The sequence below is a fragment of the Argopecten irradians genome, chromosome 1 (genome assembly GCF_041381155.1).
Source record: "Argopecten irradians isolate NY chromosome 1, Ai_NY, whole genome shotgun sequence".
NCBI classification, from domain to species: Eukaryota; Metazoa; Mollusca; class Bivalvia; order Pectinida; family Pectinidae; genus Argopecten; species Argopecten irradians.
In genome coordinates, this window is record NC_091134.1 from 49,718,119 (window position 1) to 49,742,699 (window position 24,581).

Consider the following 24,581-nt stretch of genomic DNA (forward strand, 5'->3'; position numbering starts at 1 on the left):
CATCAAAGAAAATATCGACATGAGCGGTGTTAAATGCATTGTTCAAACCATCGATATCAGCAGTTTTGCAGTCCCATATGGTTCTCTGATATGATTGAGGCTTTGGAACATAATATTTCAGTTTACAGGAAATAAAACTATGATCAAGATTGCAAAGTGGTGATTTTATTTTAACGTTTGCCACCATGTGGACTTTATCAACAAAAATGAGGTCAAGTATATGTGATGAATTTGCGGTAAAATGGGTAGCTTTATTAATTAATTGTGACAAATATTTTTGGATCGCAATATCAAAAAGACGAAGTCCGAGTTCACTAGTGACGTGCTGGTCATCCCAGGATTTACATCTATCATTAAAATCACCAGTAATTATGATATTTAACGGGTTTTCGGACTGAAAGATTTGGACAGTGTCTGAGAAATAAGATAAGAAGTCGGTTTTAGTGCGGTCATCCTGGTTAGGAGGACGATAGATTGTACTAAATAAGATATTTCCTGCCTGATGAGTTATATCTAGTACAAGACTTTCAATATTTGGGGATTCTAAGTCTAGCCGACGTTTGCATTTAATACTATTACGGGTATATATAGCTACACCTCCACCATGTCTATTTCTGTCGTTTCTGTAAAGGTTAAACTTTTCTAATTGAAGAATAGAATCATCAATTTCTGTACATAACCATGTCTCAGATATAGCTATAAAGTGATTGCAGAAAACGCTCTCAATTTCATCTAACTTATAAAAGCGACTCTTACTTTCATCTGTGGTGGCCAAAATACTTCGTGCATTTATGTGACAGATAGATAGATAGTCAAGTTATTAGGACCGGGGTTAGGCTGGACCAATAGGTAGCATATGCAGAGTAAAACACTAACAGAAGCAGGGTGAATACAGCTATGTGAGAATTTAAAAATAGTTTGCACCCTACATTAACGCTTGCTATAAAAGAATAACAGCTCCATATGCCAATCGTGTACCTGTATTGCTCGAGACAGATTATTACAAAGAGGAGAGTAAAAGGGTAAGGACAAAAAGGAAGTAGGGGAAAAGTTCGAGATCTAGTGATAAATCGGATGAAATAGGGAAAAGATAAGGAGGCGTATATGAGGTAGGACTGTACATAAGGAACATGCTTGCCAGTAACAATGCAGTTTGAAATACAATTTGATACCACAATAAACAGTGGAAAATGTAGATTTAGATACAGAGATTGGGAATTGTTTACATTCCGCAAATTACTTTACAATTGACATTTAGCTATGACACTGACGATGTACATAACACTGGTTTATTGATATCTAGGCAAGTTATAAATGTTGACCTTTTTGCATACATGCTACCCGATGATGATCATTTAATAACACTTTTGCGTACATACACAGTAATAAATTGAAAATATTTCATATTCAATATATAACCCTGTAAATATCAAATATATTTCATTTTGCCATTCAATTATCAAAATATAAAAACAACACATTTGCTTCATACACATACATTGATTTGTAATGTTAGTTGGCTTGAAACAAAGGAAGAGTAAAATGACATTTTTTTTCTATAATAGGCTGCGATATTGTTAAAAAATATTACTTGAGGATATTGTATCAATAGACATTTCATAGAAAGAGTTAATAGAAAAGTGCATTGCTCTAGATTTTATATTTATAACCGCAATACCCCATCAAAGATTACAATTAAGGCGTCTTAAAATTTTGTTAACTATGTAGTTATTCAAACCATACTTTTGTTAAGATATGCATGTATGAAAATCAGGTGTTGAAACATTAATGTTAAACTCGCTAGACAAAATTGATGCACAACAATTAACTTGAATAAGTGAACACTTTTGGAACGTGATATATTTTCAGAGAAAAAAATGCAATGTTTTTTTGAGTAATATTGTTAAGTTTTCATAAAACCTATTACAAGAGTATCTATCATATTCTAAGGGCCTTATTATGTCAACTTCCAACAACATAATCTGTGATTATCAAACACATTTCAGGTTGACATGCAATAAGAGAATGAAATCAATACCAGTTCCTGCAATTTGATCTGTCCTCAATAGGATTGTATACCAATAGCCGTAATCACTGCATACTGGTATCATAACTGTATTTTGTTTATAAATTCCCACCAAATACACAACAAAGTAACATTGGCATATGTTCATCCCCATTCACATATAATTCGGACATACTTTCATTACATTACATAACGTTTATAAAAACTAAAATTTGGTAGTGGACTCCTCCCCTGAAATATTATGTAGTTCTTTCTCCTTTTGTTTGTATTTCTCACTGCAAAATAAAACAAAAACATTCTTAACATCATATCAACAATCTGGTGTAAAAGTCCGAGAACGTTCGCTTTGTTCATTTAATAGCATACTTAAATGATGAAATGCACATGTATGTCAGCCAATATTTCTACTGCACGCACCGACATTTAATTTATTTCCATCGTGTTGTTGAAAAGAACTGAACTTTGCTACTTATTGAATTTAAGAAACATAAGTACGGGAAATGTTTGATATCGCAAAGAACATTGGTAAAGTACAATATGTCTAGCCTTTCAATGATTGTGAAATGACAGATAGTGTATAACATTTTCATGAAAATGTGATATGAATTATACTTCATTGATATATCAATTAACCTCTGCTTATATATTTGCATTCATTTTGTATAACGATTAAAATAGTAATGTAATCACTTACGTTCCAAATAACCTAGCGTCCTCTATCGTCTCGGGCAGACGAGAGTTCAGTGTTTCGGGCAGGAAGAGTGTGAGGATCCCAGCAAGTACGGACGCCGCTCCGAAGATCACCAAGGGAACAGCCTGGCCCATTTTACCACCTATGATAATTACCTGTAACGAACAAAACCATAAATATCTTGATTGTTGGCTGTCAGGGAGGTTTTTTAATTGCAGCTTTAGTTTTATAAAGATGATTTCTAGATTACAACGCCTTTGCCTCAGTGTGATTTTGCAAATTCAAACGTCATAACAAAAGAAAGGAAATTGTTAATTTAAGTAGATCGTCACTAATATGAAATACATTGTATATTTAATCCTGAGGAAAAACGGTCATTAGTTTTAATAAGAAACTCTGTACACTTAAATTCTTTATCTTGACTTCCTTATTTTAAGACAATCAGAATTCAATGTAATTAATTAGCATGCCTTAGATAATTTTTTGAGTCGGTGACCAACACGCATTCATATTACATATGGTTAAATCCATAATTTGATCATCAAGACGTACCGAGTCGGCTATCAAAGGTGCCACCATACCGCCAACCCTGGCACCACATGAAAATATACCGATGGCAGCATTCCTAAGGACAGTTGGAAACAGCTCAGCAGAATATATGTAGATGAGGGCGAATCCTGCCGATGAGCCGAGTTTTCCCACCAGAGCTAGGACTGTAGTTAATGTCTGAAGATCTAAACAAAGGGAGGTAATTCAAGTTAGATACAAGAATTGACAAATTCATTTTAAACATTCACATTACGCATACATAGAAAAATAGAGAAATTACAGATGGAAAAAAGAATAAACCAAATGGAAACCTGAGAAAAACTGTTATGAACCAACCTTCTCCGCCATATAGAACTGTGAAAATTGTTGACAGACAGGCAAGACCTCCTGTTAACATCATGATACAGTGAAGTGTCCTTCTGCCCAGTCTATCGAGGAAAATAATGCTGATGATGTAAGCTGGAAATTCGACCATTCCAGAGAAAAAAAAGTTGAGGTAGACGTCACCACTTAAATTGCCTGAGTTCAAGGTCAGACCGTAGTAGGTCATGCTGACCACCATCCTGAAACAAAAAAAGTCATACATAAACATCTTGTTGGCCATTATCTTGTGGAAAGAAGCACAGAATCAACAGATAAAACCATGTAAAATTGACATCTATATTGAAACGAGAAAGATTGGTAAACGCGTCTTCGTTTTCGGAAAAATTGAAAATAGTGTTCTTGATGTTCTAATGGATTAGAAGGTATACTTTACTTTCGTCAAGATATCAGAAGGGAGACAACATATTTCAAATAATCTTGCTTGAATTAAGTATATATTAAAATTTAGACACAGGAATTGATGTTTTTATTTTCACATCTTGGTGATAAAACTATAAATGAAAGATTAAGATTTATGCAATTTCGCTCTATAACGGTTTTCAAATTTAAAGATGCTCCACCGCCGACATAGCATAAATAAATCTATATATTAAATCGCCCTAGTTTTGTCTCATCGCCACAACATAATGACGTAACAAAGGTGAAGTTTTTATTCACGTAACCATGGTTACATAACTACTCAGATTATCAGTAGCATTTTTTGCATACCAGTTGTATAAGATGATTAACGTATAAGATAATTAACGTTCGGATAAAAAGAATACGGGATGTGAATATCTTGTAGACTTTTTCTGTCTTTGTGTCATCTCTTATATCTCTATCAAGTATTTTGGCCGGTAACTCTTTCTTGTTGATTTTTGCAGCTTTTCGTAGAATTTCTTCCGCTTCATCAAATCTGCCTTTGTTGATTAACCATCTTGGTGATTCAGGTATCAACCTTTAAAAGAACGAGAATCGCATTCAGTAATATGTTATTACGTGAGTACAATAATTCATGCTTAGCCTTAGGAAAGATGTCTATTATAGTATACAACGACTAGCGTTGTTGTTTTCCCCCAAAATGAGCCCTATTTGTATCATCTCTTGTAAATCTCTGAATTTTTATTCTGAAGAATTCTTAATGAGGCCAAAAAAAATATGTCTGTTTAGGGTTACCCGACCGACCCCAATTTTTTAGCCCCGACCCTAATTTTTCCCCACTTTTCTACGAAAAAAAAATAAAAAGTCGGGATTTCAATCTCAGACTCCTGTTTCGGCCATCATCTTAGGATGAAAGACACTAAAAAAAAACATTTTACAAATTCGTCCCGACCGACCGACCCTTTTTTGCCAATGTAACCCTAAACAGACTTTTTTTTTTTTTTTGCCTGATGACTAAGTGTGACTAATACATAATTCACTTTAAACTTCAAATGCAAAGTTCGAATCAAATACGACATTCGAGTTATCATAGTTTCATTTTGCGGAGCTTGACTTACCACCAGTAAGAGAGATAGAGGACCATTGGGGCGGCTATAATGATCTCCACATAGTGCCAGTCCCGGACTAGGAACCCAACGCCGGCAAGGAAACATTCTCCAAAGGCGAAGAATATCTCGTTGATAATGCCGGTGTACTTTCGCTTTGATGGACCTACTATTTCGACACCTGTGAAATAATAAAACTGATTTAACGAAAGGTTCAACAACTGGAATAATCACCATCGAAAGCTTTATGTGACAGACAGCTGATATCACAGCTTGCAAAGTCATTACTTGGAATGGAATTTCGATAAAGGCATGTTGTCATACAAAATACGTGTATCGTAAAGGAATTATGTATTTGATAAGTTTGACAAAAAAACTATCAATGTACTATATGATGATTATTTCATATCTGTGAGAGAATTGTACACAACACAACGATTGTGTTTACCTTCGAGGATATAAATAATAAAGGTCAAGGTCAAGTGAGGGATCCTTAAGTAGCTAACTTTACTTAGCTACTTCACTATCCCAGACGGGGAAGGGGATCAGTGTCACAACAACAGTCGGTAAATGTGGTATTTTATACACATTATTGGTACTCAACTCTACAGTCGGAAACATAGCCCTTTAATATTACTGGTATAAATTAAAGTCAAATATTGACTTTTTCCGTCAACACTGGAGAGAGTTATTGTGCTTCCTAACTGATTACAGATAACGACAACTTACATACATGTATCTTCTCCGTAAACATGATAAGATGATCCATTGTTTATTTTCTGGATAAACTATTCCAATGTTGGGGTTATAAGTGAATTTTACTTTTTAAAAGTGGATTAAACTTGTTTTTACACGATAAATTAATTGATGTCAAATTATCAAAAGACAAAAATAAAAATAAAACTGAAACTTATTGTGTAGCATGGCACATAAATAAAGATGAATACTGCCCAGATACTATTTTCTGCTTCAATATTAGCATAGAAAGTGTTAAAACTGTAAGCATGAAATGGATATTAGAATCTCTTTATACGTATAATAATGTCTATCTGTACTGTGACAGTGCGTGGAATGGGTGTAAATATTGTAAATATGATGCATTTCACTGTTCATGACATTTTGTAATGTTTAATGTGGCATATTATGGAGCCATAACGGCAGTTGATAAGAAAGGACGGATATTGATGTCATGCGAAGATGGATTATGAGTCTTTTAATCTTACCTATGACATAAGCAGTAATGAACGTGCCGGAGAACGCCATACCGGCTAAGAACCTGAGTACGACATAAGCAATGTAGTTTGGTGCCCAGGCGAGGCCTATTGATGACGCAAACAGCAAGGCAATTGATACGTTGATGGTCTTCTTACGGCCAATACTGAAACAAGATATATTGGTTGTAGATGATTGACTTGTCTTATATATTATGGGATATTATCAACAAAACGTTTTCAGGCATACGCATAGGATTCGTAGAATTTGTTATTCATGCCATTTCAATTTTTATATGGAAAATCACGGTTGTAAGAAATGAGCGACTTCAGTTGTTTCTTTTTAAAATGACAGATGGATGGAAATATGCAAGGAAATAACATTTACATAAGCAAGGTCATAAAGAGGCGATGAAACGGTGCTGCAGGTTTCAATAACATATGTAGGTAGAATATTTCTATTCTTCATTCTCAAATATTCTTAGGCACTCAGTGGTAACACGATGGACATTTCAGTGCTGCCTGGTCACAATGAAAATCCGGAGTAAGAATGACATACAGGGAATAAATCCGGAGTTAAAAATCAGTTAAACTGAAATTTAACACCTTTATTTTTAAGTGAATATTGAATTTTGATTGAATAATGCATTTATTATTTAGTGTTAAACACAACAAAATATATCCATGTTATTCATCACTATATTTCTTCTATAGTATATATCCAAAATATGTATTTTTCAGTAACATGGGTAACTTGTGCCAATACTTTAAATAATTGCAATGTTATTAAAAAGAGATCCAATCCAGTGCAAATATGCGTCTATGTTGTGCTGTTGTAGAGAGTCTTACCCATCGGAGAGTGAGCCAAAGATTAGGGCACCCACCAGCACACCCCCGAAGTAGATGGTCTTAGCCGTGGATACCTTATAATGATCCCCACATACCAGATCATGCTGAAAAAAAGCAACTTCATTGTTTAAACCCTACGTTGTGTCTCCTTAGAGACACAGAGGTGGAAGTCTGGCAAACAGAATAGCATTGTCAGTATGGTAGGGTTTTGTATATTAACAGATTGATTGGGCTTTTACCGAAACATCGGATTTAACTTTCTCTTTATATACATATGTTTGGTAAAAAGAATATTATTGTAAGTATGTTAGTAAGTATATTCTCTCTGTCCAATAAAGGAAGCTTGTCGTCAGCATCAATCGCATTACCAGTATCAATATAGGGATTAATAGCAAATATAATCTGCATGTTTTGCTCCTATGCTGATATAATGTCCAATAGATAATCATCTTGTCTGTTGCTGGAAATGTCACATGAAAGGGTATAGCGACGGAGGATTATAAGTTTTTCTCTAGTATCAATGCGTAAGTGTTGATGCTGCAATGGCTTGTTTGTTTTAGGTATACAGGTTTGGCATTTCATGATTCCATGCAATCCAAAACTTTTGTAATTAAATTTTCAAAATTGGTGGTCTTTAACTCCAATGGACCATGTATTTTATAGTTCAATATCTGAATATTTGCCTACGATTGTGTTGTGCAAAGAAAGTAGATTAAGGTGTGGTTCCTGGAAAGTATAAGACAATAGGAAGAGAAAATGATCGAGTCTAAAAAGCTATTTCACAAATGCCTCTTTATCGATGCTAGCTCAGATATTTGAAGCATAGTTTAAACCGAAGAAGGATGATTTAGCAAAAGTATAATAATAAATTGCTTACCTTTGATACAAAGGTTTCATAGAACTCGCTGTCGTCATAAACCCACGACGTACATTTCACCAGGGTCGCGTTGATTGGATGACTGGAGTTATCGAACTTTGTATTACTGGCGTTATAACTGTATGTATGACACTTGTCATATAACAGGGAGGAATCGTCGGCGGCAGGTGGCGGTATATATCTGGATACGTGTTCTTGGTGGGTAGCGTCCTGTATAGAGTAGGTATCATTCTCATACCCTGGTAAACGACATCTGAAAAGACAATAAACTAATAGTAGAGACGATAGTTATAGATACTAGTTCGTCATGCTAGGGTACACACCAGGCAAAAGAAATATTTGTGTTTTAAGTATACCTACCTACCCACATTGGTATTGCTTCGATCCATGCATTTTCTTAGTGATAAAGCAGCTAAATAACAAAGATGGGACCAAATTATTTAATTGATTATTATAATAATATACCTTCTCTTTATCATAGGAAGTCATGTAAACATGTGTAAAACAAAAGTATGTTTGTGCTATGGATGTTTGGCACTTGTTCAGCAGCTTTAGAGTGTAGCGATTCAGGAATGACAAGTAAGCTCTATGAGATAAAAACAAAAAACAACACTTGACTTTTGCGGTGATGTAGATTAAAACTCGTTGACACTCAAAGGAGACATCGATAATGTAATCTTAAGCGTGTATGCATTTGTTTGAACAGTCTATACAAGTATGAGTGTAGATTGATTTTAAAGCGACATGCACCTGGTTTCTTCCGGGTTTAGTTTAGGTATCAGGAGAAAATGTAGCTGATTGATATTTTTGAGATTTAAATAATCGGTATAAACAAATTATATTATTATATTATGATTGCATACATATATATTTCATAGTAATTGTCTATATCAAAATAGTTTAATTTTCTTATCTGTCTTTCCAAAGATTTAAATTGGACCTCCTACATGATTCCAAGAATAATAACTGTAGCTTATAAAACACATACATGCTTATTTTGGGGCAGAAATATCAAATAAGTACGATAAAATGCAAACAAATGTTTTATAATGGTTTGCATAATCATTTATTTGCTCCATTAGCAGTAATAGGCACCAATTGTAGCTCTAAAGACGACACCATTTTCTGTCTAAAAGTCTTTTGAGCTACAATATTGCAGCTAATTTTGGGGCAATCATGTTTCGCGCGATTTAGGGGCGATTGCAAAAACAAAGACCCTAAATTAATGACAAACAGAAATGATAATGTATATGTTTTTGTGCATATTTTCTTGCTTTAAAAGCAATGTTTATACTTTAACTTACATGTATGCTTAAGACTATTCGGGATATTATCAAAAACTTCTATTTGTTGCTAAATTCGTCAAAGAAATAAGGGTAAGTACTCTTTAATCACGATTTGATGCAGAAATGAAATAACAATTTCATTTTTTATATTTTGTTTACGTTATTATTTGTAATCATAATGCGTGCTTTACGTGAACAGACATGTTCAGCGCTCCATAAACAACATGTATAACATTGGCATCTACCTCGTGTTGTATCAGGCCATGAACTGGCGCGGAGTTTGTATTGTATCCGATCATTGTATAACCTAATATAAATCTTTTTAATAACAGTTTATTTTGGAGGTGAACAATATGTTTTTCGCGATTTTGATTTTAAAATTTAAGTAGTTATGCATTTCTTAATACCCCGTATACGATAGCCTGTCCAAAATCTAGGTACATCAAAATTTGTTCTAGCTAGGTAGCTTATTCATGAATTAATCATTTATTTGTTGTTGTTTTTTCTAATATTTAAACACATGGTAGTTATTAAATGAAAAAAAAAACTATTAATACCTTTTCTCGTTTTATATAAACTCATTTCCTTTTCTCGTGTTAAATATACCGTAAACATTTTGTTCACATTACAATGACCACGTGGTTGCCTAACCTGGTCACTTACCTGTGGTTTGGTATTCCCAGAAGTATGACTGCCAATGTCATAACAATACCGCAACTGATGCCAGGGATACATATCAACACGAAGATGATTTTTTGGTAGCGTCCAAACTGACCGATCGTCTCCAGAACTTCGTCCAACTTCATGGCTCCGGATTTCGGAAACACCTTCGGGACAAGGGACTCTAAAAACGTTTAACAGCTGTTCAGTATACATTTATTTAAAACCTTGAATGCTCTATTGCTTTCGTACCGTTGTATGGTTGATAGCATATGGTGGCACACGTAAAGGTCTCTGCCCTGTACTGCAAAGATATCAGGTCATATCTATTGAATACTTCTTTAGCTGGGTACACAGACGCTACAAAGACCTTTATCTTGACTATGTGCCCCAAATGTCACCAATAGCGTAGATGTATGTGAGAATATTTTCGTGTAGGGGACATGGATATGGTATGTTGGTTGTTACATGCTGTGATAGCGAAATTGAAATACCAATACCTGCTCCATATCACCCGTCTCACTGACCACTCTCTCACTGTACATGTCATTCATATAAACAATAACACATTATCGCCAATCGAAGACCTTGTTATCAAGACATACAGAATACCATATAGTCGGCTATTTACACCGGTCAGAATGTTAAATAAAAAATGTTTTCAACTTTTCGCATCCTAGTTTTCACGATATGTATGATTCAACCATTTTTAAATCATTCGCGGACGGAATTTTTGCGATCAAAGAGATTCCAATGCAATCGCGTTAATATCATCCCTTCGAATAAGAGTTAAGTAAATATTTAGACTGCGAAAGCTGTTGTTGATCTCACTCCACGTTATTTCAAGATAATACTTTTACCTTTAAGATATAAGATGCTGCAAACCTTACACTGACGATATTGTTCACCCTTTCAGGTTTAAATAAACGAACACTGGTCCACAGACGTTCATTGAGATAACAAAGAATCCATAATTTAAAACGATTTGGTTTCAGTTTTATTTTGTTTAATGTACTAGTCCTCGCAGAGAGATTTCATGAATTATGACCTATCTCTTCTGAATGATGCCTCATGATCAATTATTTGGGAGTGTTTTGAGAGAAGACATAGGGCCTAAATATGATAATACAGTGTTTCTTATATAAAGCCCATGTCACCACAATTCTTTCAGAAAATAATAGTTTAATTTTGGGATGGATTGTATTCATGTATTTGTAATTAGGTGCTTAAATGATTTTATTTTTATGAAAAGTAGTCATACGTTATTGGGTTTTTTTCTTCAGACACACATTGTACATGCATTTTCAAATATACATATATAACATATTTAATAACCGCTATTCATATTTTCTGATTAATTATAGACATGGAGCTTTATTATTTAGTATTTAAAGATTTGTTGGATTTGGTAACTTTTGATTTTGAACTGATGAAGTATTGCAGCTCAACCTGTTCTGATTAATCAGCTTGATATTCTCAAATTACTTACACCTAAGATATCAATTCTATGTAATAAAAGCGAATTACTACGCTTTCCATTTAAAGATGATTTCCAAAGTATAATCTGTTCCGGGTCAATAAATGAAAACCAGTAACTACGTTACCACCAGATTCTGTAGTAATGAGTCATTAATGTGGTACCTAGTTTGATAGTCACCAGACCGTAAGGTTCAAGGAATAAAAGAATTGAATTGAATTGACTGTTAATTAAATTTAGATATCGCATTACAGGTTAACTATTATCAATCAGGGTGAATGAGTTGATCCTTTGCTGATCATTTTGTGCAGATACTTTAATTATACATATTTAGAGGTGTTTTTTTTTATTTTAGCGCCTTTCGAGACAAAATTGCCGCGCTAAAATATTGCGCTAATTGAATGTCCATCAGATCGTTTTAATATCCGTTATAATTATTGTGTAAATTTAATTGCGGCAATCTGTTAACGATCATGTTTACACTAAAAATTTACAGTATTATCATATTTGTAATGCAGGTATTCCCCGATAATATCTATATCCTAAAAATATCATGCTTATTCGCAATCATAAATCTTACTAATTTAGCTATTTTATAGTTTTGCTATAGATGCACTCGAGTCATGATTGTTTTCAGAAACTGCAAAACCATGGCAACGAATTTTCCTTATAGATTTTACAATATTAAAAACATTATTGAAAAATACTTCCAACACAAAATAAACATACCATGACTCGTGCATATATATGAGTATGATTTGTGTTTAGAAGACTTAATCGAAACAGATATAGAACCTTCGAACATTTTAGACATCTCGGAGAATTTGTAAACTGATAATTAAAGGTCCAGTATTTTTTGTAAAAGTAATGTCTTAATTAGAGAATGGAATGAAGAAATAGATTGGCAATTATTCACGATCTTGACAATCAAAAGAATAGCAGGATTTACTTCCTCACTCAGATATTTAAAGCAAAAACGAATATTTAAATTCTTATAGAAGTATTCTATAAAATTTCTTTGTATATTAGTAAAACAGGAAATTCATTTTGTAGTATACAAGACTATGATAAATAAAAAATAAGTAAACAAAACCAAACTTCCACTTGAGTAATATAGCAGTCCGAAAGAAACAAGATAAATTGCAGTATTAAAACGATACCGAAACTTGGTTATACATTAACATATAAAAATGAAAGCGGTTCGGCAAAACAAACAGAAAATGTCATGTATTACGCAAGATGTCAACAGTGATCATAAAACCTGACACATCAATTTTAACCTTAACAGTATGCTTGTCTAGAGCACGTGTTCTACAATGTTTACTGTTAGCAAACTAGTGATAAAATAACAAGAGCAACAGGAAGAATTCGGTTTCTTCATAGCGTATGGTACATTATACTGTCTTAAACATGCAGTTCTTACCTTACTTCCCAACAGAACTAACTTTAACAAAGGAATGATTTCAGACACTCTTGAACGTCCGATGTTCTGTTCCCACTCTGACCATCATAACAACAACATGCTAGGTGGTCATGGATGCGGAGTGTGTCTTTCGGACTAATTGGGTACATAACTGGGTCGGTGCGCGTTAGTACGAACAGATTATATCTTCTTGATTTGACAAGAGTTATAAACAGTAGCCAGTGAGGCGCGGGTGTTGGACGTGTATATGCACGTAAATATGTAGGTCAACGCTCGTTCTGGACACTTACCGTCAACGCCAGATTCCATTGACGAGGAAAAACAGAGTGAATGTTCTATGGGTCACTTTTTAGCTCTATTCCAAATACGCAGAGTGCTTTTGACATGCTCCAACATTAACTCTCAATGCAGTTTTAACATTTTATACATCAGATATCTATTGTAGATTCTAGAATTTCCAAACTAGAGATAAAATCTGGGTTGATCTACACCAGCTGTACTCCGATAAATTTATTGGGGTGATCAGGATTAATTAGTAAAATGCCATACAGTCTTCCCGAGATATAATGTTGTAGTATATCTGGATATTCATTAATAATGTTACAAGATGAATTTTAACGTTATCTATGAAACGTTATGGCTGACATGATAATCAATGAACCCAAGATGGACATACACTTGCCTCCAATCTGGAATATTGAAATGATTTTTGTCATTACAACATTTCTAATTCTAAATTTGAAAGTAGGGGAGAAAAGCAAGTAGTTCCATTCAGCTGAGATTCCATATCAACAATTTTAAGTGTTGTTGTGAGTCACGAGAGGGTCAAGACTTATGACAAAGGTTTTTCCAAAAATATATAAAGTAGAGAACTTATATTAGTGCTTGGTCATTTTCCCAGTTAACATCATATTGCAGAACTTTTTATTTACTTATCTATATATTTATTTATATATTTATTGAAACAAATGTATTGAACGTGTATTTAAGTATCAATCAAACATAAACGTAATTAATTTTTTTTTCAAACTAAATCAGACTTTCTGATTGGCAAATATTTTTTCATGCTGTTATGACTACGCGGAATGATAGTTTCAAACAAAATTTCTTTCACAACCTCTTTTTAAAAATTGTGACATCAATGCCTAATTGAATGAATATAAGTAAATAAACATATGGATTAAATGTCGCTTTGATTAATATTGTGAATATGTTTTACTTATTAAGTGCTAACAGTTACGTTATTTGATAATAAAGGATTAAAATACATTTCTGGTGGTTCTATCGAAAAGATATAGTTGAAAAGGGTATCGATATTTGAAACTTAACGCAAATATTGCACGTGACAAACTCAACATATATACATAACGATAAAAAAATTGATTAATAAAATCGTTCTTCTACCAAAACATTCTATTCTACAAATTAAGGCCCCGAATGGAAGAACAAAAATAGAACTACATGTCTACCATGTTCTTAATTCTAATATTAATTAAGGTTTGCTACTACTGTTATTATACACTATGAAATAAGATATTTTCAGCCGTCAGATTTTTACAAGTACGTGGTTTGGTTTGTTTTATTTTATTTTTGTCTTGTACTATAAACGGCATCCCTTGTATGTGATGTGTTGCGTGTATGAAGTATGAGGTGCGTGTTTTGGTAGACTGCAGTATATTCGCGTTGTATCTTCATGTATTGTGGAACTCTTGCCCTTTTCATAGTGCAATATCACTGACGCATGCAGCCGAAGACAACAAGCAACACACCCCACCCGGTCACATTATGCTGACAACGGGCGAACCAGTAGTTCTACTCCCTTATGCCGAGCTTTACGTACATGTAGGAGCAGAAACTACCACTTTTATAGACTACGGTGTGTCTTGGCCAGGGGACAGAACCTAGAGCCTGACCCACAGGGGCGAGCACGCAACTGAAGGCCAAAAGTAAGACGTTAGGAAGAAAAAAGTCAGTTAAGAAGATGAGAATAGATAAGATCCTAAATTTAGTCGCCTTTTACGATCATGCAATGTGGTCAGCAGGTACAATTATAACGCCCTACTGCTGCAGACCAGTACCAGCACATGAAATACAATGGATGCGATATGAAAAACATAATATATTATCATGAAATTTATTGATCCTCAAACTGCAAGTGAATGGTCAAGAAGATTTTAAATATTAGTATATTCGTATACAAGTTTCGTTTGTTGTTGGTGTAATTTTCATCTTTAAATGGTGATATGACGACCAATAACGAAAAATAAATCAACTAATCCATGATCTAATTTCATCTGATAGGAAGGTCAATATACCAAAATTGGAACATACACACAAATAAGTATACAAATCTAAGTTTATATTTCACATGCGGATTCGATCACCTTGATAAAATTACTTGTCCATGATCAGATACCTACCCCATTGAATCGGCTAAACAATTTAAGTTATCTTTCTCCATGATAATATCCCTGCTTCCTAAACATAACGTTGTTATCAAGTGGTATTCCCGACATCCATAGGTCAATCCAATGGCTAAGCTTTCATTGGTCGTCATTATAATAATAATTTTAGCTCGATATTGTTTTTTGCTATAGTTGGAACAACTTAAACAAATATCCACAAACACATAAAAGATCGTTCGATCAATGTTAGCATTTAGCCTGACATACCCATATGTCATAACAGTATGCTAGGTACATTGTATACGTTTGACAGGCCTTTTACCCAGGCGACGAAGGGGCCGTGCACTAGATCGAGAGGAGAAAGATAAGGCATTATTTGCCTGACGTTATGAGTTTTCATTCCACAATACAACTATGTAACCTACATTACAATCCGATCAAATATCATGGACTAGAAAAGTCTGGTATCTTCACGAAATGTAGTAAAATCAATAGACGAAATTCTGAAGTAATTTTTGAAAGCAATACTAAACAAAATACATCGCGAAGTTGTGTTTACCGTATATTCACCATTACTCTTTGTGTGGTAAAAAAACTCGCGGTAGGTGTAAGAAATGCAGTAACGATATGATGGTCTATATATATACTCTACAGATATCCCGACTGATTGTACGCGTATGGGGGAAATATAGGTTAATGGATCAAGGACGTCAATGTGAGAGTGTCACTCGCTCGACGTGCATAATAGCTAGTCTCCATGCAGATGGTGTAGATCATGCTGACATAGGTAGCCATGCCTCTTATCCTTCATGAACATGCGCTAGTCACGCTTCCCCACAGAAAATATTGCGCTTACGCATTGTTATCATGGAAATGCCCGAATTATTTGTATGTATCCAAAGTAATTGTTTTCTGACTCTAAAGATTATGAAATTGAAAGATAAATTGAATGTAAATAAGTCAGGCAAAATACCCACTACTTTCTGAAACAAATTTTAATTTCTTATTTTTAACTGTAAAACAAGTTTAATAAATCTGCAGAGTCCCAAAAATCATAAGCCGTTTTTTCTGATATCATATTTTTTATGTTGTTCAAAAGATCAGATATTGAAATATCCGGTGTAAACACTGAACAAGATATAGATTTGTGCCATAGATTTGTATCTCATATGATTACGTGTTGATGATATACGGATATTGGGATACTATATACTGTAATTCAGTTCGCATCTTCGTTATCTTTCGCATAAGGGACTTATACCGACAATCGCGCATTCATATCACAGGGGGCCAACTGACAACATCCACTGTCATTGAGTTGGCCCCCTGTGATTCATATATAAGTTTGATACAATTACTTGCGAAACATTAAAATTTCAGTTCTAGCTTTCTCGCGAATGTGTATCTCGCGAAAATGCCGAATATCTGATTCTCGTGAATTTGTCGAATTTCTGATTCTCGCGAAATTGACGAATATCTTATTCTCGCGAAATTGACAAATATCTTATTCTCGCGAATGTGTATCTCGCGAAATTGACGAATATTTGCTCCTCACAAAATTAAAGTAGTTTTCATTATTCTTTCTTTTTTACAGTTATAAACATATATTGTGTTTATTATTACTTATCATATTTATATCCACTTAATATTAGTTAATCGTTGTCTATATGCTCCTTTTCCCGTGTGAAAAAAACTAGGTCAATAAGCTCTTACTGATATCTAGGTCAATTTTAATTGTTTTACTTTCCGAAATTGTAATATGAAGTAACTATACTCGAGACCATGTGTTTCCTGTTCAAGTCTTGATATAAAGACACTATAAAGTACCACATGATATATGGGTAACGTGCCACTGGCCAATAGATTAGTTGGGGTATGCAAGGCAAAGAGAAAGAAGAAGCACATAGAATACACACTGTGTATTAACATAAACTAAAATGAAAAAAATATCTGAATGTTTGTCCCATTCCTGTGATAATGGATATAATCCAAAATAAACATATCTGTTTTAATAGTCTGATAGAAATCTGTCAGTAAATTCATCAGAGCAATGCCAATGTAAAGGTTAGAGAAACATCGGGATAGAGAAAGTGAAGTGGATGTACAAATGTGTCACCAAAACCCATATAGCAGGTCAAAGTTAAGGGCCCAATGGAATCCTCTGCTTTTATAATTCAATGGAAAAATACCTGAGATAATGCATTTCTAACAGCTGGCTGCACTTTAAGAGTGTATGTCCACTACATAAAGTGAAGAAGACATGCAGTACAAAATGTATAAGCACTATAAAGAAATAAATTTCTTTCCTTTTAAGTATTTTAATCTATACCTTTTAAATGAGCATGGATGTCGATAGGACATTAAATTAACCAAACATTTTATATCACAGATTTTTTATATCACAGTTTTTATATCACAGTTTTCCATTCATTTATTCATTACTAAACGCCAGTATCATTCAAAATCTTGTTCCTCTCCCTGTAAGAAGTTTTGTGTTGTTGCTATTTTCATTGTATCGAACGAGACTCTCCTGTGTTTTTGAAAGAAACATGGCAGTGTTTTGCGTACAAGGCACTCTAATGAGAATCTCATGAAAATGATTTTTTTTCTCATGAAGTTAGATGTAATTATTTTTTACATATATAATAAGATATCTTTTTACACCGTATTATATAATAAATTTAGCCTATATTCTATAGAACACATGATTATCTGAAATATTAAAAGCGTTTCAAGTGAAGAAAAAAATAGTGTCGCCTTTCTCTTTTATACGAAGCTTAGCTAACATTCCTATACGCTGTTAGGACATGATAAAACGTGTGTTATAACATATGCTTAAAAGAAAAGAAAATCAAACCATCATAAGGCAATCAGATAATGTATGTGAGCTGAACATATTAAGCTTACATTGCTTTTATCGATAGTCCTACATCGCTAATATACTTCGTGTCTTTTTAGGTTTTCTACTGTTTAATGTGTGATTCTGATCCCAAATGTTGCAGCAATATGCTGATAAACATGGGCCTATTTGCTAAGGAACTATCTTCTTCACCCATCCCAATTTATGTGTCAGTGCGACCTATATATTTTAAAGTCTAGTCCTTAAAATAGCATTACCACCATAAACTGTAGTATGTGTCGACCTAATAATGGTGTCGCAGAGATGGGAGACGATAAATTGGTTATTCATGGTTCACAAAATGTGATAACAGACCTATGAATGAAAAGGAGTTGTCGTAATAATCCTTGTTTTACTTGTTACTAATCACTTCGTTCCTGATGTAAAACAGGACGACACGAGGTTATTTTTTTCATTAAGAATACTCTGCATTCCATTCTTTAAATTTGATGTCCTCCAAATTGATACAAGTAACATAAAAAAATTATGTTCTATTGGGTTTACTGTAACGGGGTCAGGCTGACACGATACTGTACCAACAGCTATCCATGTACAATGTAAATACTAGTATACATGTCAGTACTAATAATTCTTATTACACAGTTCTATCTACTCAGCTGCCTCCTTTTGGTAATTCTTAACATTTTTTGTTTTTGTTTTTTTTTATTAATTCAATTTTATTTTTTGTGCATTTTATTGAAACTTCAATTACAATATATCAATTATTCCTTTTTGTAAAACAAGGTATTTTATGTAATTTGTTTAAGAAGTGTTCGATCATGCAGTACGAACGTCTGTTCGTCCATATGTCTTTGCCTCAGTGGAATGCAAAACAAAAAATAATTTCTATCTTATGCATGCTTGTTTGCAGGTTATAATAATGATTCGATTAAGGTCATTATATATGATCTGTAGGGAATATATATTTTAGTGAATAGATATAATATTCTTTAATAACATATTCTTTAAGTCTTAAGGAAAGGATCAGCTTCCTTTGCAAAACGAGGCTTCATACATGATAGAACATTAGTTTCCATATGCACGTGACCAAGTTTATGTGATCAAAAATAAATAACGCCATTTATAACAGAAGGCATTGCTAATGATTTAAAAGAATATATTACCCATGTCCGAAACAAATGACTCGATGACAAATAATATGACAATAATGCGATGATTGTTTTTTTTTTAAAAAACTATAGCAGCATCAGCTGTCTTGGCAGCTGGTGAAAAAGGTACTTGGTAAACATATTTCGAATATTGATTATTTCTTCTGAATCAAAATATGTTGTAATGACCCTGTTTAAATCGGCTGTAATATCCATCACGCAAAAAGACGTTTGAGAAAGTTACAGCTTTTTTTCCCCACTCGGAGTTGAAAATATTAAATTTTGTGAGCATTTTCTTTTATTGTTTTTATTTTCATAAAAATACCGATTCATGCAATATAAATAAGTACATCAGCATGCATGCATGTAGACAAATACACCCATACATTACACAGCATTACAAGTACACTTACACTTTAATGAGTGATCATAATCACTCATTCATCAAACAACATCTATAGTATAAATATAATTGATTTGTTTACTTTGCTCACTTAATATTCTCGTTTCATCATAGTAGGTGGACGATTATTATTTTATATACATATTTTTCAAATATTAATGAGTAAAGAAATATTTACAATTCATTCCATTATGGATGCTGATTAGTATTATAATAAGCATATTTAACGAATGCAGGCTGAGGCGCGCGGAGCCTGATCAATTGCACAGAGAGCCAAATTTCCGTGTTGGTCGTATCAACTCTAGCCACATCAATCTGGCTATCTGTACAATTGACCAGGCCTTTTGTAATTACTTAATATATTATTTTGGTAAGTAGTAGTGATAGATAATCCGGATTTAATACACATTTCCGGATCCATAGCAAAACTGTATTAGATAGTACCACATAACATCCGGTTAAAAAACACGAGGTCCTGGATTATAGTAACGCTGAATAAAATGGTAAATCTATCCATATTTGTATCATTCTATCTTGTCTTATATATTAGGCAAAGTATTGTGATTTTCTTTGATTATGAAAAATTGGAAGCTATAGGCAGTGTTATATAATTGTCTGTCATTATCAGCTGATTATCAGGGTGTTTTTAAGTTCGGAGTATTTTTCTAGGAGGGTTGAAATTTTGGTTCCAGTCAAATGCACTCTCTTATTAACTTGTAAAAATAAGTGAAGGTTTTCTGAGAAGACAGCTTTAAATATTTCGAAGGCTGATAAGGGTGTCTGTCGTTTGTTTTGATATTTAATTATATTTCTAATTTTCCATATGACCCATTTAAAAGTGAAAGTTATTGTGCTGATAAACGGATTTTCATCGTCGTCTACACCAATCAAAATGTCCTTGTCTTCTAAACGTGCGTCAATCAAATTTGCTAATAATTCACATATTAACTGTAATAACTGTGTTGCGAACGGGCAGTGAACATGTGACTTTGTGTTTCTTCTATCTAGTCATTACACATGTGATATTTACCATTGGATCTGTTCATGATTCTTAATTTATATTCAGTGTATATAATTTTGTGCAAACATTTCCAGTTAAATTCTTGTATCTTGTTGTTTGTTGCTGTCATTTTACCTAAACTTTTTGTCCAAATTATTTTCCAATTATAAGTTCTTTGAAATCCAGTTTCCCATTTAGATTCTGCTTTTGGTTTATTGTTTGGTAACATGACCTGTAGTACCAGTTGGATTTTAAAATCTTTTGAATTCATTGTTTTAGTGTTACATTTCTGTCTAAGTAGCAGTTCAAAATTGTCATTAATGAATATAATTTGTTTGGGATTTGATGCTTGAGTATCTACAATCTCTTGGTTATCTTCTTGTAGAAAGTTACAACTTTCATATAATGTATGCCTATACACGTTTACTTCATTCATAGTACGTGAAATCAAAACAGGTGCGTGTTTACATTTAATTACACTTAACGTAGTGGTGATGTATCTTCGAACAGTCTAGATGTTTTCTCCTTTCATATATCCAAGTCCGCTGAAATCCTTACTGTTCTCTCTCTTAGAAATGTATTCATTCCAAAGTATTTTCTTCAAATTATTGCATAAAACACGAACTTTAGAAAGTTTTTGGCGTTATTGATGTATTCCCGTATGGTATACAAGTTAAACACTTGTTCAGCATTGGTTGTACGTTTCTAAGAAATATTGTTAAATGACCATGAGAGACGTAAAAGATCGTCTAGATATTGTAAAGCTGTCAAATAATATTTACTGTATTAATCCATTCAAAATATGAATGCCAATAAAAGTTACACTATATTTTACGTTACATTCGCTTTCAATGAAACGTGGTGTAGCTGAAAATAATTTTCGTTAACTTTATGTTATGATAATATTTTGCTTGTCCCCAAAACAAGTTTTCCTAGTCTGTCAAACTTAATTGATACTGTAAGCAAAGATTTATGTAGGTCAATAAATAAAACAAAAGCCTACCTTTTTGTCGCTGATCCTCCATGGTCAAGCTGACAGAAGTTCAATAAGATGTTGTTTCCGTTGATAAACCTCTGTTTCAGTGTGGTCTGTTAAAGTGTTTGTTTTGCTGTTTATCTTATAGTATTAAGGCGTAAGCGTTAAGTGTATGCATGCTCACCAACATAACGCTGGTTCTACCAATCAAAGCTATCTCATTTCAATATTCAACTCAACAGATACGATTAAAGATTTTTGGCGGGAAAATCAGTCGAGAACAAATGACCACCATGTTTGCGTTTCGTAATGGTCAACAAGTTGTCAGTTTTGGTGTCCAGTGCTAATAAATAGTAGGACGATATCCGGTGTTCACGGTCAAGGCTTGTGACCCTATGCTTGTGACCCAATGTATAGCTTTGTAACGACACTTTAGATAAGATTTGACACATAAGGCACATACCTTAAATAGAAGGGGCAATGAACTACTAGTTTTCCCGTCGAATAGTGTCAAAGTAATATTTTACCTTATCGACAAAGCTCTCGTGATACACAAAGCTCTCGTGATATAATAAATCTAAATGCCGTTCAATCATGAATGATATAAATCTTGATGTATTTCATTAATGATATCATACATTTAATGCATTTTATTGAGTGGTGTATGATAAAATACGTATGCTCTTCTGTGCTTCCATGTTAGGTAAAATTCGTTCAGCCATGTGTTGTACTTCGAAGCTATAGTCCTCAAATTCCACTATTTTCCATTACATAGTAAGTCTGAAAATATGAAAATAAGTACATAGCAACCATTTAGCTTTTATGCTATTGGAATCATATTTTCTGCCCGGTGGCAATTTGCGCGATATTTTCGAAGAAATTAATATGATGTTGCAGAGGGAGACACGTCGCTTTGTTCAAATCGATCACATGATTTAAAAGACCATCAAACATGTCGATTCAGTAGATAGATAATATGAGGTGTCATGTTATTTACCAGATTATAGAAATAAATAGTTACGGTCATTTAACTTTGTTTTTTTTTCAAAAGCAAACTATTAAGTAACATTTTGCTCTACTTGATTCCTAGCTTATTAGAAACATATAAAATTAACCCCTTTTCCTCACAGTTCCCTTCAAGTCATTAATTAATGACGATAATTATGCAATTTGATTAAGTAAAGGTTTATCACCAAAACGTTTTAAAGAAATTTTTTATACAAAATGTATTTGAAAATTTTACTAGACAAGTGTTAATTAACAATTTATTTGGATTGACTGCTGTATTGCAATGGCAATCTTGATGTAAAGTGTCATAGTATGACTTCTAATATTTAGTATTTCTCATACTTCTGTATCATATAACATTGTCGTTTATCAATTAAGAAAGTTAAAAAAAAATCCATAATAAAGTCATCTTTTATTCTGCTTTCATGTGAAATATCATATCTGAACCTTCGATTGGGATTGATACCTGCCATTGCCTGGTATGGACTTGCATCATTTCATCACATGTAAAATATCCGTAAAATGCGAAAGAGCAGAACATCACGTTATGTACTTTGGTATAAGTTGCTAAATATCGAGCAGATGAGGGAACATGTAAATACACGTAGGTATACAGTCATATCCTTGTCTCGTGGAATGTGTTAAATCCACATTGATTGAAAAAATGGCGTTTAATTTTTAACAATTTCACATTAAAAATACAATTAATTCCGATATTAAACCTCAAGATGTCAATAACAATACAAATTGCATCTGAATATTCGTATTTTATGCGTTTCTTAGTGTGGTTTAAAATTGTATTATAAAAACTGAACGAAGTTGCGTTTTCAATTGAACTCTAAACAGAATGAAGTTTAATCCATAGTCCATAGTGACATGATATGTTTCAAACCAAATCGATATATTAGGAGCAGGTTTACATAGACTTTTACGACACCAACCAAACTCTTCAAAGGAAGTAGAAAGCGTTAAAAGTTTTCTCACTGACTATTGTAAATACTTGAGATATTGTATTACTATTCGTGTGCCCACGGAGACTTATGTGACTTATTTTGGGAGGTACACTATAGACACGTTTTAGATTGCCTGACATCAACAGTATACGTTGCCTCTATTATCAACATTAACAGGTCAGAGAAATCACTATATTTGGAAATAAACACGCAATCATGTGATCACTAGTTACCCATAATACAACTTCATATTTCGGCCAATGGCATGAATGAGGTATAAGAACGTGACTCGTTTTACTACGTTTTTACTACAGAAAACACGTGTTTTGTACCATAGGGGTGAATATCCCTCCGCGGATCGTGGTTTCATTTCCAAAGTTGGGAGACAGATTGAATTTCATAAATATATATTTGCATTTATCTTTTCACCGAAGCGTTTTGTATATAAAGGCATAACGATTTTTTTATTACGGTTTTAATAGCCATGTATAATTATTATTGGTTCAATCTTTGGGTGAAATCCTCCCGAGACGTGATTATATCTCGAAAGTCGGGAACCACATTGAATTTCATAAATATATATTTGCATCTATCTTTTCACCGAAGCGTTTCTTATGCAAAGGCCTAACGAATTTGTTATTACGGCTTTCATGTATTATGTACATATACCAAAATGTACATGCATATAAATAACGGTTCAAAGTGTACGTGTTAAACAATTAAGTTTGACATCTTAACATAGAGAGTGAAAATCCCCCGGGAAGTGATTTCACCTCCGAAATTGAGACCAGATTGACTAAGATTTCTGTGGGTACACATCCATTTTTTAGCATGGATTTTGTATAAATAGCAATCAACAGAGTAAATTATTTCTTTGAAGAATATCAGAATTGCTTTGATTTTGCATTAGCAAAAGAATCAACACATAT

The 24,581-nt window shown here is 33.4% G+C and overlaps 2 protein-coding genes across 2 annotated transcripts in view; both read right to left on the reverse strand.

The window, feature by feature from the left end:
• The window catches only part of LOC138331353 (organic cation transporter protein-like), a 35,863-nt gene extending 14,075 nt beyond the window's left edge, over positions 1–21,788 (reverse strand). The window contains exon 1 of the mRNA XM_069278939.1: positions 21,719–21,788. Coding sequence (XP_069135040.1) covers positions 21,719–21,740 — 22 coding nt within the window. The 5' untranslated portion in view covers positions 21,741–21,788. The remainder of the gene's footprint in view (positions 1–21,718) is intronic.
• LOC138308353 (organic cation transporter protein-like) lies at positions 2,232–13,161 on the reverse strand. Its single transcript, XM_069249348.1, has 11 exons — positions 12,900–13,161; positions 10,003–10,183; positions 8,054–8,306; positions 7,177–7,280; positions 6,340–6,494; positions 5,129–5,297; positions 4,359–4,587; positions 3,603–3,873; positions 3,270–3,451; positions 2,721–2,872; positions 2,232–2,301 (listed from the first exon to the last, which is right to left on the reverse strand). The coding sequence occupies exons 2-11, from the start codon at positions 10,143–10,145 to the stop codon at positions 2,232–2,234; spliced, it is 1,728 nt and encodes a 575-aa protein (XP_069105449.1). The 5' UTR covers positions 10,146–10,183; positions 12,900–13,161.
• Positions 21,789–24,581: the final 2,793 nt, after the last annotated feature.